At 38.4% G+C, this 19,684-nt stretch overlaps 1 protein-coding gene across 1 annotated transcript in view; it reads right to left on the bottom strand.

Annotated features, from left to right (window-relative positions):
- Positions 1–2,959: 2,959 nt before the first annotated feature.
- ano5a (anoctamin 5a) overlaps positions 2,960–19,684 on the bottom strand; it is a 51,945-nt gene continuing 35,220 nt past the window's right edge. The window contains exons 10-20 of the mRNA XM_084397056.1: positions 19,599–19,659; positions 17,864–18,015; positions 16,466–16,540; positions 13,072–13,300; positions 12,680–12,858; positions 12,395–12,492; positions 11,863–11,993; positions 9,585–9,790; positions 7,472–7,674; positions 7,272–7,377; positions 2,960–5,108 (exon numbers count right to left, since the gene is read on the bottom strand). Of these exons, the coding sequence (XP_084253182.1) occupies positions 4,872–5,108; positions 7,272–7,377; positions 7,472–7,674; positions 9,585–9,790; positions 11,863–11,993; positions 12,395–12,492; positions 12,680–12,858; positions 13,072–13,300; positions 16,466–16,540; positions 17,864–18,015; positions 19,599–19,659 (1,677 nt within the window). The 3' untranslated portion in view covers positions 2,960–4,871. The remainder of the gene's footprint in view (positions 5,109–7,271; positions 7,378–7,471; positions 7,675–9,584; positions 9,791–11,862; positions 11,994–12,394; positions 12,493–12,679; positions 12,859–13,071; positions 13,301–16,465; positions 16,541–17,863; positions 18,016–19,598; positions 19,660–19,684) is intronic.

Genomic DNA, 19,684 nt, shown 5'->3' with positions numbered 1-19,684 from the left:
GAGCTGCTGGGCGAGGATGCGCTCTCTGATGCACCCTCTGGTCCAGCAGCCAGTGCTCTACTGGCTTCGAGCCTGGATGAGAAGAAGGAGGCTGAAGTGGGTGAAGATGCCGAGATGGCTGAACCTGCCCAGCCCCCCTGCCCCGTGTATGCAGAGCGGGTGGAGGTGATGGAGCACGCTACCCCTAGGCTTGAGTTGCCACGGCGGCGCGTCAGAGGGGAGCCGCTCATGGGAGGCTTGACAAGCACTTTCTCTCTGGCCACACCCCACCAGCCCCTGTGAGCCTTCCATTCCTTCCCAACCTCCACACAGAGGTTATGAAGGCATTGAAGAACCCGTACACTGCTCGCATTCACCGCTTGTCGATGCCTCCTGTTGAATAGACATTTGCAAGTTATCACTTTAATGGAAACTGTAAGTCCATTAAAGTGAATCTATTCATGATTAAAGTGCTTGAAACGTCTCTCCGGGGGTTAATAAAGGCCTTCTGAAGTGAAGCGATGCGTTTGTGTAAGAAAAATATCCATATTTAAAACTTTATCGACTAAAATAACTAGCCTCCGGAAGACGGCCCAACGCATTGACTTACGCCAAAAGAATATCACTTGAACTTGACGCACAACGTAATGACGGCAGTTGGCGCCTCTCGCGGTTCAAACAAACAGGGCTGGGCAACTGCGTTCGTCATTACGCAAGTCGATGCGTACGGCCGTCTGCCGGAAGCTAGTTATTTGAGTTATGGAACCTGTGGGTTTGGCCTCTGAGGGGACCCAAATCATAGACTCAGATCTCTCAACTGAGGTTGTTGAGACCATCACTCTATTCACGAGGAAACTTTACACCTTGAAGTGGAGAGGTTTTGCTTCTTGGTGTGGAATGCAACAGTGGGATCCAGTAAACCGCCTGGTTGATTCAGTGCTAGAGTTTCTGCAAGATCATTTTTTTCTGCAGGGTTATCCCCTACCACACTGAAGATATGTGGCAGCCAACCACATACTGCCTACCACGTCCCTTTGGGTGGTATATCTGTGGGGAGAAACCAGTTGGTGTCACGTTTTCTCTGTGGTGCTCTGATGCTAAGGCCTGCAATTCGCACCAGAGTTCCAGCCTGGGACCTGGCTATTGTGCTAGGAGGATGATCCAGTTTTTCTTCTTGCCATAACGTGTCTTAAAAGAGTTGGAGACCTCCAGGCCCTGTTGGTATCGCTTGCATGCCTTGAGTTTACACCGGGGATGGTCAAGGCATTCTTTTACCCAAAGCCGGCTATGGCCATAAGGTGCTGACCAATGTACCGTGGCCTATTTTCTTGCAAGCCTTCTGCCCTCCTCCTGTCAGAGATCAGGACCAGGAAAAGATTAACCTTGTGTGTCCAGTGAGAGTGCTGTATGCTTATGTCCACAGAGCTGCCCTGTGTAGAGGAAAACTAATCAGCTGTTTGGCTGCTTTGGATTGCCTAAAAAGGGGCTCCCTGCATCCAAACAGACAGTCACCAAATGGATATTTGAGGCTATTTATCTTGTTTATGAGGTTCCTGGTCAGCCTTCAACTTTGGCTGTCAGAGCTCATTCTACAAGGAGTATGGCGGCCCCCAGAGCCTTACTTTCGGGTGTGTCCCTTCGAGATGTTTGTGATGTGGCGGGCTGGTTCTCTCCGCTCACATTCGTAAGGTTCTCCGACCTGGTTCACAGGTGCTCATGTCTTAGTTGTGCTCGCAGTATTCACACAGACAGGCACTTAAGCATGACGTTTGGGTATTGTCATTCCCAAAGTGTCCTTGACGTAGCACGAGTTCCCTCGAAAGGGAACGTCTCAGGTTACGACTGTAACCCTTGTTCCATGAGAAGGGAACAAGATGCTGCGTCACCCTGTCATTCTAACTTCATCCTTGTGATCGATTTGCAACCGAGACATTTTTCTAATAACATGGCCCATTTTTTACATTAAACTAGAGGTGCCCAACCCTGTTCCTGCCGATCGACTGTCCTGCACAGTTCATCTCCAACCCTAATCAAATATACCTGAAGCAACCAATTAAGGTCTTCAAGGATCACTTGAAAATTAAAGGCAGGTGTGTTTGATTAGGGTTGGAGATGAACTGTGCAGGACAGTCGATCGGCAGGAGCAGGGTTGGGCACCCCTGCATTAAACAGTAGATTAAACAATTAAGACTGATAAACATCTGTAGCAAGCTGTCCATTATGTTATGTCCCAGGGTGTTCAAATATCATTTTTTTGTGGGAAAATGTTTGTGTGCCCTGTGTTGTGCTGTTTCTCTTCCTCACTCTCTCGCTCTCAGGTTAATTACCATCAGCTGCAACTCGTTGTGAGCATGCCTGAGACTGAGGAGAGTACAAATGGTGTGTGTCCGTCCGTCCTCCCTCCTGTTTTTGGTTGGAGAGGAAGCTCAGGGAAGTTTGTGTTGTTGATTTTCATCTTTGTTTTTGTGCAGGGTAGGTCCTTAAACCTTAGTTAGCTTCTGTTTTGTTTATTATTTTAGGCCATGCTCTCTCCTGAAGATTTATTCCCATCTTTTTTTAACCTTTTTGATATATGAAGGAAGTAAATACTTTTCCTTTTCCTTAAAGTTGTGTTATGTTTTCACTCCGAGACTGAGGCTGAAGTGTGTCCTCCACGTATTTTTACGTCTCTACGTTACTTTTTTTATTATCATATTTTCTTTTCCTTTGTTACCTCACCTCCTGACCCCTAGACTGTGAGAACGTAACAATTATCACGTAAAATAATAAATCACAGCAGTGCTGTTTGTACAAATTTAGACTGTTTCTCTGCAGTCGTGACCCATCAGTCTTACTGCCGGGTTTTATGGAGCAAACTCTCTTACTGTATATATGAAATATAATTTAGCTGGTGCTGAAACTTAACCCTCTCCCAAAACTCCAAAATTTGTGACATAAGAATTCAAAGCAATGTGTACAACAATTAAATACTACTGAATTTGTGGATTCAATAGTTTATTTGGGTGACAGTGGGTTGCTTAAAGTATGAAAAATTGAGTACATTTCTGGTACATTAGCAGTCGAGAAAAACACCAGATTCATATCCACATCCAAAATAACATGCATAAAACAGTAATTATCAAGAAAAACACAGATAAAGGTTAAGGCATAAATGTTGATCATTTTGATCACCCAGAACTTCAACATCTAGCTGAAATGCTAAAAAGGCCAGGTAATGTTTTAAGATAAATGGCTTTTCATCTTGTAGCAGCTTGCAGATTGTCAGCTACATACATCAACAGTGAAATATTCAAACGGCACACATTTTAATGAATAACAGTTCTTCAAATGATGAAACAATGATCAAATTCTTCATGACAGATCCAGAAAAAAAGAAAAGAAACTACAGAAAAAGTATCATAATTTCCAACTTAAATATTCAAGTCACAAATAACAGCAAAATGCATGTGCTTAGATTTTCCACACTCATTAGCATATATATACATGTCAAATTGTCAACTATTCATGGTCCTCATTACAACGGTTTGATTTGAAGTTTCTGAAGCATTTAGTTCAACGGAAATTAACCATTCATAGTTTTGGAGAAATTCACAAGGTTTCTTTGTCCACACATCTTGCTTCCATAACACTGAGATAAATTACTTCTCAATAAGTGCTTTGTGCAAAACATAAAATCAACGTGACTGTCATTCTCCGACCAGGACAACGCAGTAAACGAATTGGAAAGGAAGTACAAACAATCACTCAGCCTGGATTTTATATTTAGACAAACAAAGGCATATTAAAAAAAAATATTAGATTTCTAACTTGGCCATTTAAATCACAGGAGCAACTTTGGCTTTGAGAAGATTTCCTGCACATCATTGTAAGGCTTTAAAGTGCAGATAATCTTTAACTATGACCACAAGTGTGATAGCTGCTTTATAAATAGCGTGAGTGAAAATTCAACACCTCCATCACCCAAACAGCACTGGTAGTGTGCAAATATATCGGTTCAATCTATGAAATAATACTGCTAAATAATTTGAGTGCCAGTTTCTGTCTTATATTTCAATCATAAAAGAAAATACACTAAATGTAAAAAAAAAAAAAAAAAAAACGTAATAGGAAACAACTCACAAAATTACAATTTTCCTGAAAACCCTTTTTAGAATTTCTTTTTACATGAATTCTGAACATGTAGTAAATAGAAGTGTTTTATATTAAAGTCTCATTTGAAATAACGTAAAGGATCCATGCATATGACTATGATGTTAAGGCATTTTATCTTTGGTAGCTTAAAGGCATTCTAAACAATAAAGTGTTCATTTTTTGCTGAGTGCTTGTATGTGAAACACACAAACATGCCAAGAAAATGTCTGGTTTACATTTCTAACCTGACACTTCACTTCAGCTACCTGATTTTCACACAGTGTTTCTTAACAGAGAACATAAACAGCCTGTACTGCATGTTTTTAGTGTCTTATAAGAGACATTGGCAACACAAACAGAGAACAATGACGTGAAAGAGAGAGAAGACTTGATTGTTCAGGTGCAAATGTCATTCTGCATAGACAGAAAATGAGTTACAGCTGAACTCATGTGGCTTTAGATATGTCTACTGCACATGAATAGATTTCTAAGATTTTTACTTTGTATTTCTTATTCTGGATGCTGGATGCTTCCTTTATGTAGGCATCACATGGCTGATAATGAGAACTCTGGGAGACATAAAATGGGAGTGATTTGTCAAGGAATACCCCAATCAAAGTAAAAAGATTATCCAACGTAAACCATGAGATGTTAGGAACCAGTGGCATGTGATTTTGTGTTGAAAGAGAGAGGATTGGTTTGTGGCATGAGCTAAGTGTAAGCTTCTCTCATTGGCTGTCAGGCGCACACATAGGCCTGTGTTAGGTCAGACAGTCTGATAACATCTCGACTTTCACAGGCACGGAGGCTGTGGTCGGACACGTGCACTGGTCAATGTTCTGGCTGTTCTGGCTGAGCTGGATTTTGAGCTTTTCCAGCTCGTAGTCGTGCAGGTACTCCTGGATGAGGTAGCGCTCGCGCTTTACACGAGCCTTCACGTCTGACGGCACGTCGGGGATCAACCACGCCACAAAGAACTTCACCACAAACACCACGTGCTGGGAGAGAAGAAGATTATTATTGCAGAAAAAGTTTAGCGTTTATTTTAATATTGACGACATGAATATATCATAAAAGTCAATCTAAGTAAGATAAACAGAAATAATAAAGCAATATCACACGAGCAAGAGTGCGTTATGGCCGTTCACACAGGACACACTCTTATATTCCATCAGTAAAGTTTTTATTAATTGTTTTTCTACATACAAACTGTTGTCCTGTTTGATGACATCCTGTGGTTTGGCCAATCAGGGTGTTCTTTTTTTTTTAATCACTTTTTTATATTTAATCACATTAAATTGCTAATAATCTGACAAAACAAAACAAAAATGTATTAAAGCAACAGAGTGCCTTGCCTTTCATTTCTGTTCAAAAGTGTTGCTCAAAGTGTGAATTTTCTGGTGTGAAATTGTATCTGTGATGTAAGTTGTGATGCATCATGGTGTAAACAGACCAAACAAAGAGTTGCCTGGTTTTATAGAACACAATTAACACATTTAAACATGCCAGAGTTGGTTCTGCTATTTTTAAAGAGACAAATGTTGTGAAATGATGAGCACATTGTAAGTGCTCCAGTGTTCAGTTGTACTGAACATGCGCTTGTAGTGTACTTCAAATCTTAAAAGGATATTTTTAAAACAACTGTACTTGTAGATAATATATTGTTGAAATAAAAGGCCACATAAATGTACTTAAAGAGAGTACAAATTCTGACTATATTTCTTAACACACTGAAGTACACTTTTAAAAAGTGCACTTTATAATAATGTCAAAATAATAATTTAACCTTAAAGTACATTTTAAATTATCATGCTTTAAAGTAAATTTATTTTTATGTTAACTAACACAAAGCACATGTATAGCACTTGATTATAATCTAAACTGTAGTGCGTTTTTCGATATTACATTTAAAGTTATTATATTTTAAATGTACTAAATTACAACTACATCATTGCAAATGTGTAATTACAAATATATTTAAATACAAGTTTCAAATTTTAAAGTCTGTGTAGAGAGAACGGTGTCGTCCTAGCGGCCCCTAATTCAGGGTTTCCGTTGTCCGGTAATTGCCGGACATTGGCCGAAAAAAAAAAGAAATGTCTGACAAAATTAAATCTCTCCGGTCAAATTGTCCGATTAAAATTGCCTAACACCGTGTCCTAACTAACTACATGAGACGCGATAAAAGGTAGGCCTATCTTTTCCATGTTAATCAGAGTTTTTGTCCTAACCAGACGCGACGGCGACACACGACATTTCTAATTTAGAAACGGTATCTATTTTTCTGCAACGTCGCGCTGGAACATCAAACACAAAGTGTGGCAATGATAATCTCTGGTAGGCTACTTGTTTATGTGCTTTATTTAATGTTAGAGTAGGCTACCTTAGGTCTATACGTTAAATTTCGGTTCATGGATGATAGCTTAACGTTAGCTCCAGACAGTTCAGGCGCTGGCGCCTCCATTTCGTGATTATTTATTGTCTGCTATATTTACTTTTTATTTATTAAATCGAGAAAATTGGATAATGAAACACTGATTAAAATTAAGATACAATTAATACAAAACGAAATTCGTTTTAAAGAAAGGCTTTGTGCTTTCTGTTTGAGGTCTCTGTGGAAATTTTAAAGCAGTCTTTTAGTGCCGCTTTGAACGGTCGCGACGTGTCCGTAATGGAGAACTGTCACGTAAGATGGTAATATTATAAATGATAAATCGTGTAATAATCCCGCCCCCCTAATTAAGAGGCGGTATTTGACCGGCATGTCATCAAAATGTCCGGAAAACGAAACCTCTGCCGGTCACTTTGACCGGCACCATTTTTTTCTAGCGGAAACTCTGCCCTAATTTAATAACAAATGATCATTGCGACGGAAGCGAATCAATCAAGACTAACTTTAGCTGAAAAATAACTTTATTAAAGAACCGCTATAAAGCCAAACAATCTCTGTTACCTTAAATTATACGTTTATCTCTGTAAAGCTGCTTTGAAACAATCTACATTGTTAAAAGCGCTATATAAAAAAAAAAAATAGAAATGACATTAAAGTATATTTTGGTTTACCATAAATGATTGACAATGCATTTGGCATTCTTTTTCAAAGTATACTAAAATGTACTTCTGTTTCTGAAGGGAATGAGGAGAATTTAAAGAGCCCATACCTCCATAATGATGATAAACGCCAATTTGGCAGCTAGAATATGCCAGAACTGCATAGTATGACTGTACTGTTTCTCATGTCCTGGAGGGTGGCGGTAGTCACGGTACCTAGAAGATCAACAGCCTTCATGTTTATTACACATTTGTCAGTGTTACCATAAATATCTACAGAAAGACACAGCACAAACATACACAACAGTACCTGCAGGTGGTGAAGTTGGTGCTGTCGTACCAATCTGGGTTCTCGCCGTCCTCTGGACGGTTTTCAATTGGAATCGCGGAGATGTTGAAGATTGAAAGGCTGTTGTTGATGTATCCTTTCATAGAGATATCATTTTCCGGGTGATACGCATACAGATACACCAGCCGAGGGATCATGTCAGACGTGAATGAGACAATGAAAGCCTGACAAACAAATCAATAACATTAGGTCTTATTAACATTAATGGCACAGAGAGCAGAAGGATTATTAGGCTGCTGTCACTTTAGGACCCAATGCACGGATCCATTATACTGATACAAATCTGGTTTACACCCAACTGTTTACTTTTACTTAGGACGGGTTAACATGAACACGCCACACAATGGGCATTTTGACATAAGTGTTTGTGTATTTGACCATTCAAGCGCAATAGGATGTAAAAGAGAACTGAATTCGCAATCACGAGCGATTCAGCTGTGTCAGTCAGCACGAGCACCACATTGAGTTATTTTTCACCGCTTTTAACATCAAGCACATCCCGCTCTTTATTGCCTCAGTCATGCGTTTCATCTAAAGAGTCAATAGTGCTGTGCTATGCGTATATATTTACATACGGTGATATACACGATATTGCTAAATCTCAAACGACTGACATTTTATACCATTGCCACGATATATGTCGTCATACCGACACCATCCCTAAATGACATGTACTACTTAAAGCTACACTGTGTAGGATTTTCTCCCATCTAGCGGTGAAATTGTTTATGACTACCAACTGAATATTACTTTCTAGCCCCTCCCATTCCGAGGGCGTTTTAACTCCTACGGTGGCCGTATTATTTCAAATCTGCCGGCAGTCGCGAGTAATCTCCCCCTCACATTCGTCACGGTGCCACTGAGTGTAAAAACGCGAAAGGCGAAGCTTGAATTTCCAGGTATGTCCCTCTTTGGCACATGTACTTTCAAGATGGAGGCGCAACATGGCTGCCGCCATTCGAGCAGCTCGCTCGTATGTATTCTAAATGGCAGATTCTACGCTTACGAGAATACTTGATTAGTTGGTAGAAGTAATTACACATTAATGAGAACGTATAATTTTGAAAGAACAAAGTGTTTTTTGCTAAGAATCAACTTAAAAAATTATTCATGACCTACTTTGATACCATTTGTGACCCTGGATCACAAAACCAGTCACAAGTCGCACGGGTATATTTGTGGCAATAGCCAACGATACATTGTATGGGTCAAAATTATCGATTTTTTTTATGCCAAAAATCATTAGGATATTAAGTAAAGATCATGTTCCATGAAGATATTTAGTAGATTTCCTACCGTAAATATATAAAACATTTATTTTTGTGAGAGAATGCTGCACAATGGCGAACATAAATGGACAAATTTAAAGGCGATTTTCTCAGTTTTGATTTTTTTGCACCCTCAGATTTTCAAATAGTTGCATCTCGGCCAAATATTGTCATATCCTTACAAACCATACATCAATGGAAAGCTTATTTATTCAGCATTCAGATGATGTATAAATCTCAATTTCAGAAAATGTACCCATGTGACTGGTTTTGTGGTCCAGGGTCACATTTCTGGTCAGGATATGCTTCATAACCAGTTTATAAGTAAATGAAAGTTGACGATAGGCCATACAATTACTGAAAATAATACAACCATGAAAACGTGCTTCCACCATGGAATAATAAAAAAAAAAAGAGTAGTTCTTACTTTTTTTATCTCCCAACTCTGACTTTAGAACATGCAATTACGAGTTTATATTTCACAATTCTGAGAAATAAGTCAGATTTGCAAGAAAAAAGTCAGAATTGTGAGATAAAAACTCGCAATTACCTTTTTAAGTATTTATTCTGTGGCGGAAACAAGCTTCCATGTGCACGTGTACCAATGATTCTTATCAACCGGTTACACGGTTAATTGTTTTAAATGAATCAGTCTAAAAGACTCGTGAGCTATCAGCTTAAATACTTCAAACAAGTCTACAGTAGTCAGAACGGCTCCTGACTTATTATTTTCATCATAACTGTTAGTAAAAGAGTTTTCTTCAGGTGTTAAGTGGAATCGGAACCATAATGTGGTACAGACTCACATTGGTGACCACTGAGAAAACAGCGATCATGTTGAGGATCTCCTCCCATGCCCCAATGCTGTGTGCTTTTGCTGCCACGGGCCTGCGAAACTGAGTAGTGAACTTCCAGGCATCCACTCGCACTTCCAAGATATTATTCATCAGAGCCAGCAGAGGAGCCAGCGGGAAAGAGGCCACAAACAGGGTGATGAAGCCAAACTGGATAACTGCAAAACAAAGATGAGATGAAGCGCTACTCCACACAAAGATAAGCTACAGCACCATCTGTCTGCAAAACTGAGTTATTGCAGGTTGAAAGCTTGTTCAAATAAAAGTTGCAAGTAAAGATACTTTGAAACATATACTTTGAAAAGTTAAAAGCAATTCATAATTTAATTAAGTTAAGCTACATTAAAATACTCTTTTATAAAGTAATTATCAACATATATATATATAATATTTAATACATTTTTTTTAAATTATAGACCTTTAGTAAGAAAGCACCATATTTAATATTTGACAGGAATAAAAAAAACGAGGCTGTGAGGGACAAGTACAGTGTGTTCAATGGATTGTACTGTTGTTTAACAACATGCCAACTGTTCAGCTCACAAAACATCTTTCCTAATAACTATCATTTGACAAAAACTTCTTAAAACTTGAAAGTTGAGAGTTTTGAAAACTAAGACCAGTGTCACGGTAAAGCCAATTCCTCACAGCCTCATTTTCTTCACTGTGAGATTCAAAATGGCCGACAGGTCTATAGCTAACTATAATGGTTTCACTTTATTTTAAGGTGACGTAGATACATTGTACTCAGATAATCTTAATTAACTACATGTACCAACTATAGAGATACGGTTAAGTATAGGGTTTGGTTTAGTTACTTGTAATTATGCATAATTTACTGTTATTACTATACTACATGTAATGTGCAACTACGTCACCTTAAATTAAAGTGTTACCAAACTTGCTTATTTGACCCCAGTGCAAAGTCTACTCATTCAACAGCAATGTATGAAATTAATACATGGACATGACATATTGATTTGAGATGAAATTATTTCATTAGCTTTCTTGTAGAGAAAGAGAAACAAGTATTCTAGAGCGCTGTGTAATAACTGAAGGTAATATATTGCTTGTATCTTTTATATATGATTTTATATAAACACTCCTGGGCAAAAAAAGGACCAAGCCACTAATGGTTAAACACTAAGCTTGTTTTTGTCTTGCAGTATTTAAAAAGCCATTGCTGTCTCAGAAAACCATCAAAGACAGAATGAAGTTTGATGTGATGAATCACAATAAAACACGAGTTGCATAAGCGATGTCTTCAAAAATCTGCTGAGAAATATAATAATAAATGCATTTGTAGCTCAGTGAAGCATGAGGAAGAGGAGCCTTTCAGCTGCTGCTTCACTGTGAAACTCTTTTCATGCTTTGGAGTTCAGAAGAATACTGCAGAAATGAAAAGCTCTTTAAAGATGATCAGATGTTATTTTTGTTCCTGCTCAAACTGCAAACACAACCAAGAAGTGTCTTGAGAACGAGTCCATCAGGCTCATGTTTAGCTCAGGTTTGAATGTTTGGTCTCACATTAAACTCAAACGAACTGGGAGACATTTTTCAACGTTTGAAGACATTAACAGTGAGCAGAACAACACAGTGAAAAGCCGCGCTGAGTTTCTTTATCTACAGTATTTGTGCAGCTCTTGCTCATTTCCTGGCCAGTGATTTGTGATTAAAATAGTGAAGACCATTAAAAGACCCCTGAATATTTTTGAGAGATGAAACCATGCTGATGACCAGGGTCTGTGGTGGAGTAGTGAGTTTGATGTGTAATTAAACTAAATTCCTAGAGCATCTGAACAAATCTTTGGGGTTTGGACAGATGGGGCAGTGAACCTGAGGTTACCCCGTGAGTCAGTCCTAGAGCTCCTCCTGTCCGACTTTAGGGAAGAATCGGATCCATCCGATACATTTCTTAGGCGTGCAGAAAAGACACCAGTGTAATCACCATGGGAAAATCTCAGAGTAAAACTGGGAGTTGTGAAAAACATGATACACCGGTGTTTTGCCAGATGAGAAGTTTATCTATGTATCATCTTTTTACTCTTAATTCATTTTATAACTGTATCACATATCTCTTTTAATTCATTTTATAACGGTTTTAAATTTCCTTGCTTTTATTTTGTGATTATTTTAAATCCTTTCTGTGTAAAGCACTTTGAATTGTATTGCACACTTTTGTTTTTGCCCAGGAGTGTGTGCGTGTGTGTGTGTCTGTGTCTCCACTCACCCATCTCCAGGTACTCGTAGAAAAGGCCGAGCTGACTGAAGGTCTGGAGGTCATGATCCTGCTCCCAGCGGCTGTACAGACTCTCCGGATGATTACGAGCACTTCTGCTCACCCACCAGTTACGCAACCAGCTACATACATAAACATGAAGATATAGAAATATATAAAACACTACCCACTATCAATAAATAAATAATTAACACTAATAAATCAATTAAAAACACACAGCCACATTGAGTGGATCTGAATTATTATACTCTGTTTAGTCATTTGTATTACTTAAGGCAGTGGTTCCCAATTCCAGTCCTCGTGACCCACTGCTCTGTACATTTTGTATGTGTATCAGCTCATTAGGAGAGACTCCATGAACTGAACTGAGTGTGTCAGATAAGAGAGACCTACAAAATGTGCAGAGCAGCGGGTCACGAGGACTGGAATTGGGAACCACTGACTTAAGGTATATACCCTGGTCATGCAACAAATAATGATGGTTATGAATATAATGTGTGATTATGATGTCATGGGGACTTACGGGACGAGCGCTTCCTGTATGTTCCCCCAAACCTGTTTACCCACCATCACTATCACTAACTGAGTGGTTAACTCAATCAAACAGCCGCCTGGCTCGCACTGGAAAGACAATTATGATCATCATAAATAAGTTCATTCATTATAATTTTATACAATAATATGCATTTTACTGTGCTTTAACTCTATACACAATTCATATAAATTAAAGTTACACAGACAATAATCCATGCAAAACAACATTTTAATAATGGCATGGAAAATAATTCTGATGGGATGTCAGGTCTACCTCTTCATTTCTCAACCCACTCCATTTGCCGAACATGTAGGCATAGTTGCCAGGGTAACCCACAAATTTGCCCTTGAAAAAGGCGACGTAAAAACATGAGGAATAGTAGTTGACAAACTGGAAGAGGAACATCTTCACTGTTAGCTTGTTCTCGTACTCCACGTGGGTTTTGGGAACCTCTGTGGACAAAACAACAAGTGGATAAAAGTCAGTATGCGAACCTACAAAAATATGTTTATTACGGAAATACTTTAGCAATTGTACAATTATTTATTCACCAGCATTTATGAATTGATTGGAACATATCAGAACAATCCGTTCATTTATTAAAAAGTTACATTACTTGATTTTTTTGTCAGCATAATTGAGGTTTGAGGTTAAGAAAGACTCACCCATATCAGTGATCTTGATGGCTACGCGCTCATACAGGAAGTTCAGAATCATGATGATGACGAAATTGATGCAGGAAGCAGTTACGGATGTGGCAAACTGGGGTGTGATTAAGCTTCCAACCACATCCAGCTTATTGGTTGGGCTGTCCTTCATGATGCTGGCAAACGCCGCAAACACTGCCAGACGGTACGCTATCACACCGATTATACTGGCGATAATCAGACAGATCTGGGTTTTGGGGCGAGAGAGGTAAACGTCACACACACATAACAACTCATACACTGCAATTAGTGTACTACTCAATTATTCATACAAAAATATTGTAATTTTTTTTTGTTTAATAAGAGCACTGTGGAAACTAGGAACTACGACATGCCAAAACGGTTACATGCCTCAAGCTGGTAAAAACATGCATCCTTATGCAAAATGCTGGTGATTTAACTTACTGACTCACTGATGTGTGATTCTGTGTCCATACAGTCCAGTGACTTATTAACATTCAATCATCAGTCTAACACAGATATTATGCACATAGATATCTGCTGTTTAATATTTGTATATAATAGCTCTGTTTCAAAACTACTACCAACATAGGCAGCTTCTAAGGGTATATTTATGACAATGTACTAAAAAATACGTTTTTGCTTGGCATCTTGGCAACGTTTTCAAATCGATCCCGTTCACACGGATCCGCGGAAAAGACTAAAATCGCTGTATTCTGCTGCCAGGCCAGTAGTTGGCGATGTCACTTTGTAAAGAAACACACACGCCTATAGACTGAACACGTAATTCGCATGCGTACCGTAAATTCACTGTTTTGTAGTTTACATGAAGACAATAATAGTATCACTTTCAAAAACGTGCACTTTGAAACCTCATTTCAAAAGCTTGTGTTTTCAGGCCACCAAAACGCATAAAAAGGTTTCAGTTTTTGCTTGAAAACGATGTTGTGTAAACGCCACCTAACTGCAGTGAAACCTCTTAAGTTATTCATTTGGAACACTGCACAAAAGCAGTCATTAAATACAATACAATAATAATATATAATTTAATACGCAACATTAAACAAAAAGCGTTCTATATGCAAAGTTTACAGAAGATTTGATTCACAATGGATTTAAACTGTTTTTGATATTAGCATGTTGCTTAGCTAACGACACAAAACTCTAATAAGCATGGAAAAACATAGCACATGCATTTATTGAGTAAACAGTCCATTGCTAACCGACTTTTCAGCATTAAATAACATCTTTGCACATGATGCCTTAGACCTTGGGTGCTCAATCCTGTTCCTGGAGATCTACCTTCCTGCAGAGCTAGGGAGATCAACCCCGATCCAACACACCTGTGTGTAATTAATTATCAAGAGCTCTCTTCATTAGCTGCTTCAGTTGTGTTGAATCAGGGTTGGATGAACTTTGCAGGAAGGCAGATCTCCAGGAGCGGGATTGGGAACCCCTGCCTGTTGTATGTAGACAGCTCACTAGGCATTGGAACAGAGCTAATATATTCAATGGGGTTCAAAAATCTGAGACCACTAGTGAAAATGGAAAAAAAATAGAAAAAAAGGGAAAAAAATAAGAATTTCTAAGTATTTTGTGTGAAAACCAAAAATTACCCCATGATTTATTCACCCTTAAGCCATCCTAGGTGTATATGACTCTTTCTTCTTTCATACAACGCCAATCAGAGATATATTTAAAAATATCCTGGTTCTTCCAAGCTTTATAAAGGTAGTGAATGGAGGATGATATTTTAAAACGCCCAAAAAAGTGCATCCATCCATCATAAAAGTGCTCAACACGGCTCCGGGGGGTTAATAAAGGCCTTCTGAAGTGAAGCGATGCGTTTTTGTAAGAAAAATATTCATATTTAAAACTTTATAAACTAAAATAACTAGCTTCCGACAGATTATTGTGTTCGTTTGAAATCAGAAAGTCACCTAGGATGGCTTAAGGGGGAGTGAATCATGGGGTCATTTTTATTTGTGGGTAACTATTCCTTTAATGTTTAATTTAATGCGAGTTTGAATATAATTTTGCATGACCTAGCCATACTGAAAGCCACAGTGGATAATTTAAAGGGATAGTTCACCCAAAAATGAAAATTCTGTCAGTAATTACTCACCCTCATGTTGTTCCAACCGCGTAAGACCTTCGTTCATCTTCGGAACACAAATTAAGATATTTTTGATTAAATCTGAGCCTTGTCTCACTCCTCCATAGGCTGCTAGGTGGCCCAAACTTGCTGGCCCAGAAAAGTTATTAAAGAAATCGTTAATATAGTCCAAGTGACTCCAGTGGCTCAATCTTAAGTATATCAAGCGACGAGAATACTTTTTGTGCGCAAAAACAAACAAAAATAACGACTTTATTCTACTATTCATTTCCTTCTCTCTAAACCTCTAGTTGGTTCGCGTAGTGTTTTTGCGCAGCGCGTCTGTGTTACACGTCACCACGTAGGCTCACTATTGGCCGACGCTGGTCATGTGTGTGATGCGTGATGACGTGCAACACAGACGCGCAGCGCAAAAACACTACGAGGCCCAGAGAGAAGGAAATGAATAGTGGAATAAAGTCGTTATTTTTGTTTGTTTTTGCGCACAAAAAGTATTCTCGTCGCTTGATATACTTAAGATTGAGCCACTGTAGTCACTTGGACTATATTAACGATGTCTTTAATAACTTTTCTGGGCCAGCAAGTTTGGGCCACCTAGCAGCCTACGGAGGAGTGAGACAAGGCTCAGATTTCATAAAAAAATATCTTAATTTGTGTTCCGAAGATGAACGAAGGTCTTACACGGTTGGAACAACATGAGGGTGAGTAATTACTGACAGAATTTTCATGTTTGAGTGAACTAACCCTTTAACTCAGACCTTGAAAATAAATTAAAGGAACCAAGAACATAAACTGTGAACAAACAGGTGCACTCTATGACAAAGATTGTTTCAGTCATTCAGTGTGTATTTGTAATAATGTTAAAATAGTTCAATATTTATGAATTTGATTATGTGCTTATCAATTTGGTTGCGAGTGCAGTTCGCTTGCAGAGAGACTCCGCCCACACGCTGATTGGCTGTGGTTTTTGATTGATTTTGTAGCGTCTCGTAGTCGTGTGGACAGATAAATAGAGGAATCTTATCGCATCGTGTCTAGTTAGGACATGGTGTTATGTCAGAACATTTATTATGTTTAAAAATCTTAAAACTTCCAAGTGTCCAAGTTTAATTCAATTTGAATCCCAGATTTTCAGTGTTGTCTAAGACTTTTGAACCCCACTGTATTTTTGTACATTATGTGCTAATATAAAAAGGTGACAACATTTGTACTTTACTGTATAAGGAAAATGAAAGTATTAGTCTGCTATAAGTAGCAGACCGTTTTGATGCTCACCCAGAAGAGGACGGTGGCCCCAGACAGCATTGAGCGAGCACACTTGCTTGTTAGAGGTAAATAGGGCTCCAACTCCTACACAGCAAGCAAGCAAAGCAGGGAACATGAGCAACCACCACCACACACCTGGGACACAAGCCCTAATCTAGCACTGTACTAGTGCTGTCAGTGTCCACAATGCTGTCTAGAGGACTCTTCCTGTTTCTAATGAGATCGCTAGAATCAGATCAATTCTACGACTAGCTGGGATCACACTGCGAGCAGGTCGCTAACGCTATACACACACTCACACACATCAAACCAATCTCTTTTCGTCCTGTGCCTGCCTTACCCACAAGACAACAGTGGTCCAGCACAGGATCAACCTGCCTGCTTTATCAGCTGGTGTCTGGTCTAGAACCCACTCCTGTTCCTATACAGCGTGAGCAAAGTCAAACAAACACATCTAGTTTCTCAGTCGGTTGGTGGATAAACTAACCTTGACGTCCAAACTCGGGTGTTTACCTTCAACACCTACGGTGACTCTGTAAATTCATTTTCTGTCCATTTAACACTATTAGGCAGCAGATTTTTACAAACCCAATCCAGACCACATTCATATTTATACGGGTTGAAATTGAATTTGACTGCAGACTTCAGATTAACTAGTTTTCTCAACATTAACAGTAGATTTTACAGCTTTGTGTGAATGTACACGTGTCATTCACTATGTTCAGCTTATGAAACACTGAAAAAATATGGACTGAGACAATTAGATTTGACCAGAGACCTTAATGCAGTACAACAAACTAAACATATTGTACGTCTATTCATCGGTCTCATTTTCATTTCATGTTAAACACTGACACTGGCACTGACTAATGGATCCACCTTACAACTCACAACTCACCAATATCACTGAGTACATTTTCTAACTAGCCTAGTAACCCTTTTAATTTGCCTGAGTTTACAATTATGTACAGTTGAAAAAATTGGATTAGCTAATATAAAATCAGCTGAAAGAAGAGATAAAACAATGAAGAACAGCTGCAATATAAGTTTGACAAACATTTAAATGCAGGGCAAATGGTGAAATTCAAGAAAATCTTGCAATGAACATTATGAGCAAACAACAAATTCTCTGTAGAATGAAGAAAAAAATGTCAGTAGCATAATACACTGCTAAATGAATCAGTCATTAAAATGAATTACAAATCCTTTATTCCTCATTCATGGTCCTGGAGAGTTGTTTCGTTCCAGCACACCTGAATCAAATGATGGCCAGTTGAACTGGAGCACATCTGGATCTAAAGTCTGTAGGTTAGTGGCTCTCCAAGAGCAGGAATGAAGAACACTGCTCTACATGATCTAAATTTGATCACATAAAATCTCTGGGTCAGAAGGCAAATAGATGCTTACTTGTGTAACGTTGTTGAGCCGTCGACTGGTGCACTTGATCTCGTATTCGGGTCTAAGCTGCAGCTGTTGTTGCTCTTCCTCGAAGTCAACCAGATCCCACTCGTACTCCAGTCGGGCCTGACGCCGCTTCCAGAACTCCAGGAACAGAGTCACTGACACCGGAGGAAAATTACAGCTTAAAATTCATATACATTGTTCATCTGCATTCATGAAGAACTGCACATTACAGCCTGAAATGTACTAAATATATATCCTTAAAAAAAAAAAAGGTTTCCATGCAACCAGATGTCATGACATGCTAAATGTTTATTGAAAATCTGGACTGTATGTGATGAAAGCCAATTAATGACTGACAACTTCCCTAGTTTCCTAGTAGAAGAATCATCTATTACCATTAGAGTAAAAGGGAATATTAATTAAACAGGGCTGTCACTAACAAAACATTTTGGTAATCGAGTAATCTGTCGATTATTTTGACAACCAGATTGTCAGTGACTTGACTTGACTTAATTAATCGAGTAATCAGATAATTGTGGTAAGTTAACAACAGCCTTTAAAATTACTTAAAATACTTATACTGTATAATAACAATGAGGCAATTATAAGTGGTTCAAATAAAGTTTTATGAGCAAGTAATCACATGGTTTTATTGAACAACACTGTTAAAATACATAAAGTGATATACATAATATAAACAATCAATGTTTGTACATTACATATTATAACAAATGCCTGCAGAGGGCGCCAACAGCCTGGCAATTGTTTTTATTACACATTACAGCATGATCAAATCCTTGTTTAATATTGGCCAAATAACATTTAATTCAATTGTCCACTTAATCTTTAATATTTAGCCACTTCTTTACAATTGAAATGCTATGAGGGTTTAAACTTTCATTTTGAATTTGCGATGAACAACAATTTGCATATTTAGAAACATATTGTTGTATTCTTTTGTGTTGGCACGGGTATATAGGCTAATCCATTTACATTACAAATCTGGTGAAATGGTGCACGTTGTATTCCTAGATGAATGTTATAAGCAACCCAAACTCTCAGCATACGCAGAGATGGAGTTTGTTAACTGAGCTAACACAATGAAACACAAAGCTTGTCAGACTTGTGCGTTCCCAAATACACATTATTGGAAACCCAAACAAACAGCACATCCAGAGACGTGTGGAGCAGAATTTACTGTGAATTGAGACGCTGGAAGAAACACGCAACCTGCACTCATGTAAATGATTAAAGCGCTGCGCTTCACTCTGAAACCCGCAGCGCATATATATTTTTAATTGAATAGCAGACTTTGTGATTTCACAATAGTATGCTACATTATGATTTTTTTTATATATTGTGCAGCCTTAGATAACAGTCTAATAATGCGGTTCGTGGTTTCTCGTCCTTCCAGTATTAATTGCAATTAAATATTTTTTTAATTCGAGTACTCACATTTAATCAAGGAATCATGACAGCCCTATTTATAAACCTTAGTCAAGGTATGTGTCATTTTTATCATGATCATAATAATTAAAATACATCTAAATATTAACACATTCTCTTAAATTATGGCCCATCCCTATTTTCATTGGCTGATCACCTGGCACCCAGCTGTACAAAAGTATGATGAGAAGCAGACAGTAGTTCGATGTAACAAACACAGAGACACAGATAACAAAACAATTCTAGAACCAGCACACAAACGTTACAAAGAGCTAAAAAACTCTTTACTCACCCCATATTCCCATGAATATTGCAAAGAACACCGTGGCTGTGTTGTCAAACAGATATGATTGCTAAAAGGCAATTAGATGGAGAAGG

This window comes from Rutilus rutilus (assembly GCF_951802725.1).
Source record: "Rutilus rutilus genome assembly, chromosome: 23".
NCBI classification, from domain to species: Eukaryota; Metazoa; Chordata; class Actinopteri; order Cypriniformes; family Leuciscidae; genus Rutilus; species Rutilus rutilus.
This window is presented reverse-complemented; position numbering and strand designations above follow the sequence as displayed.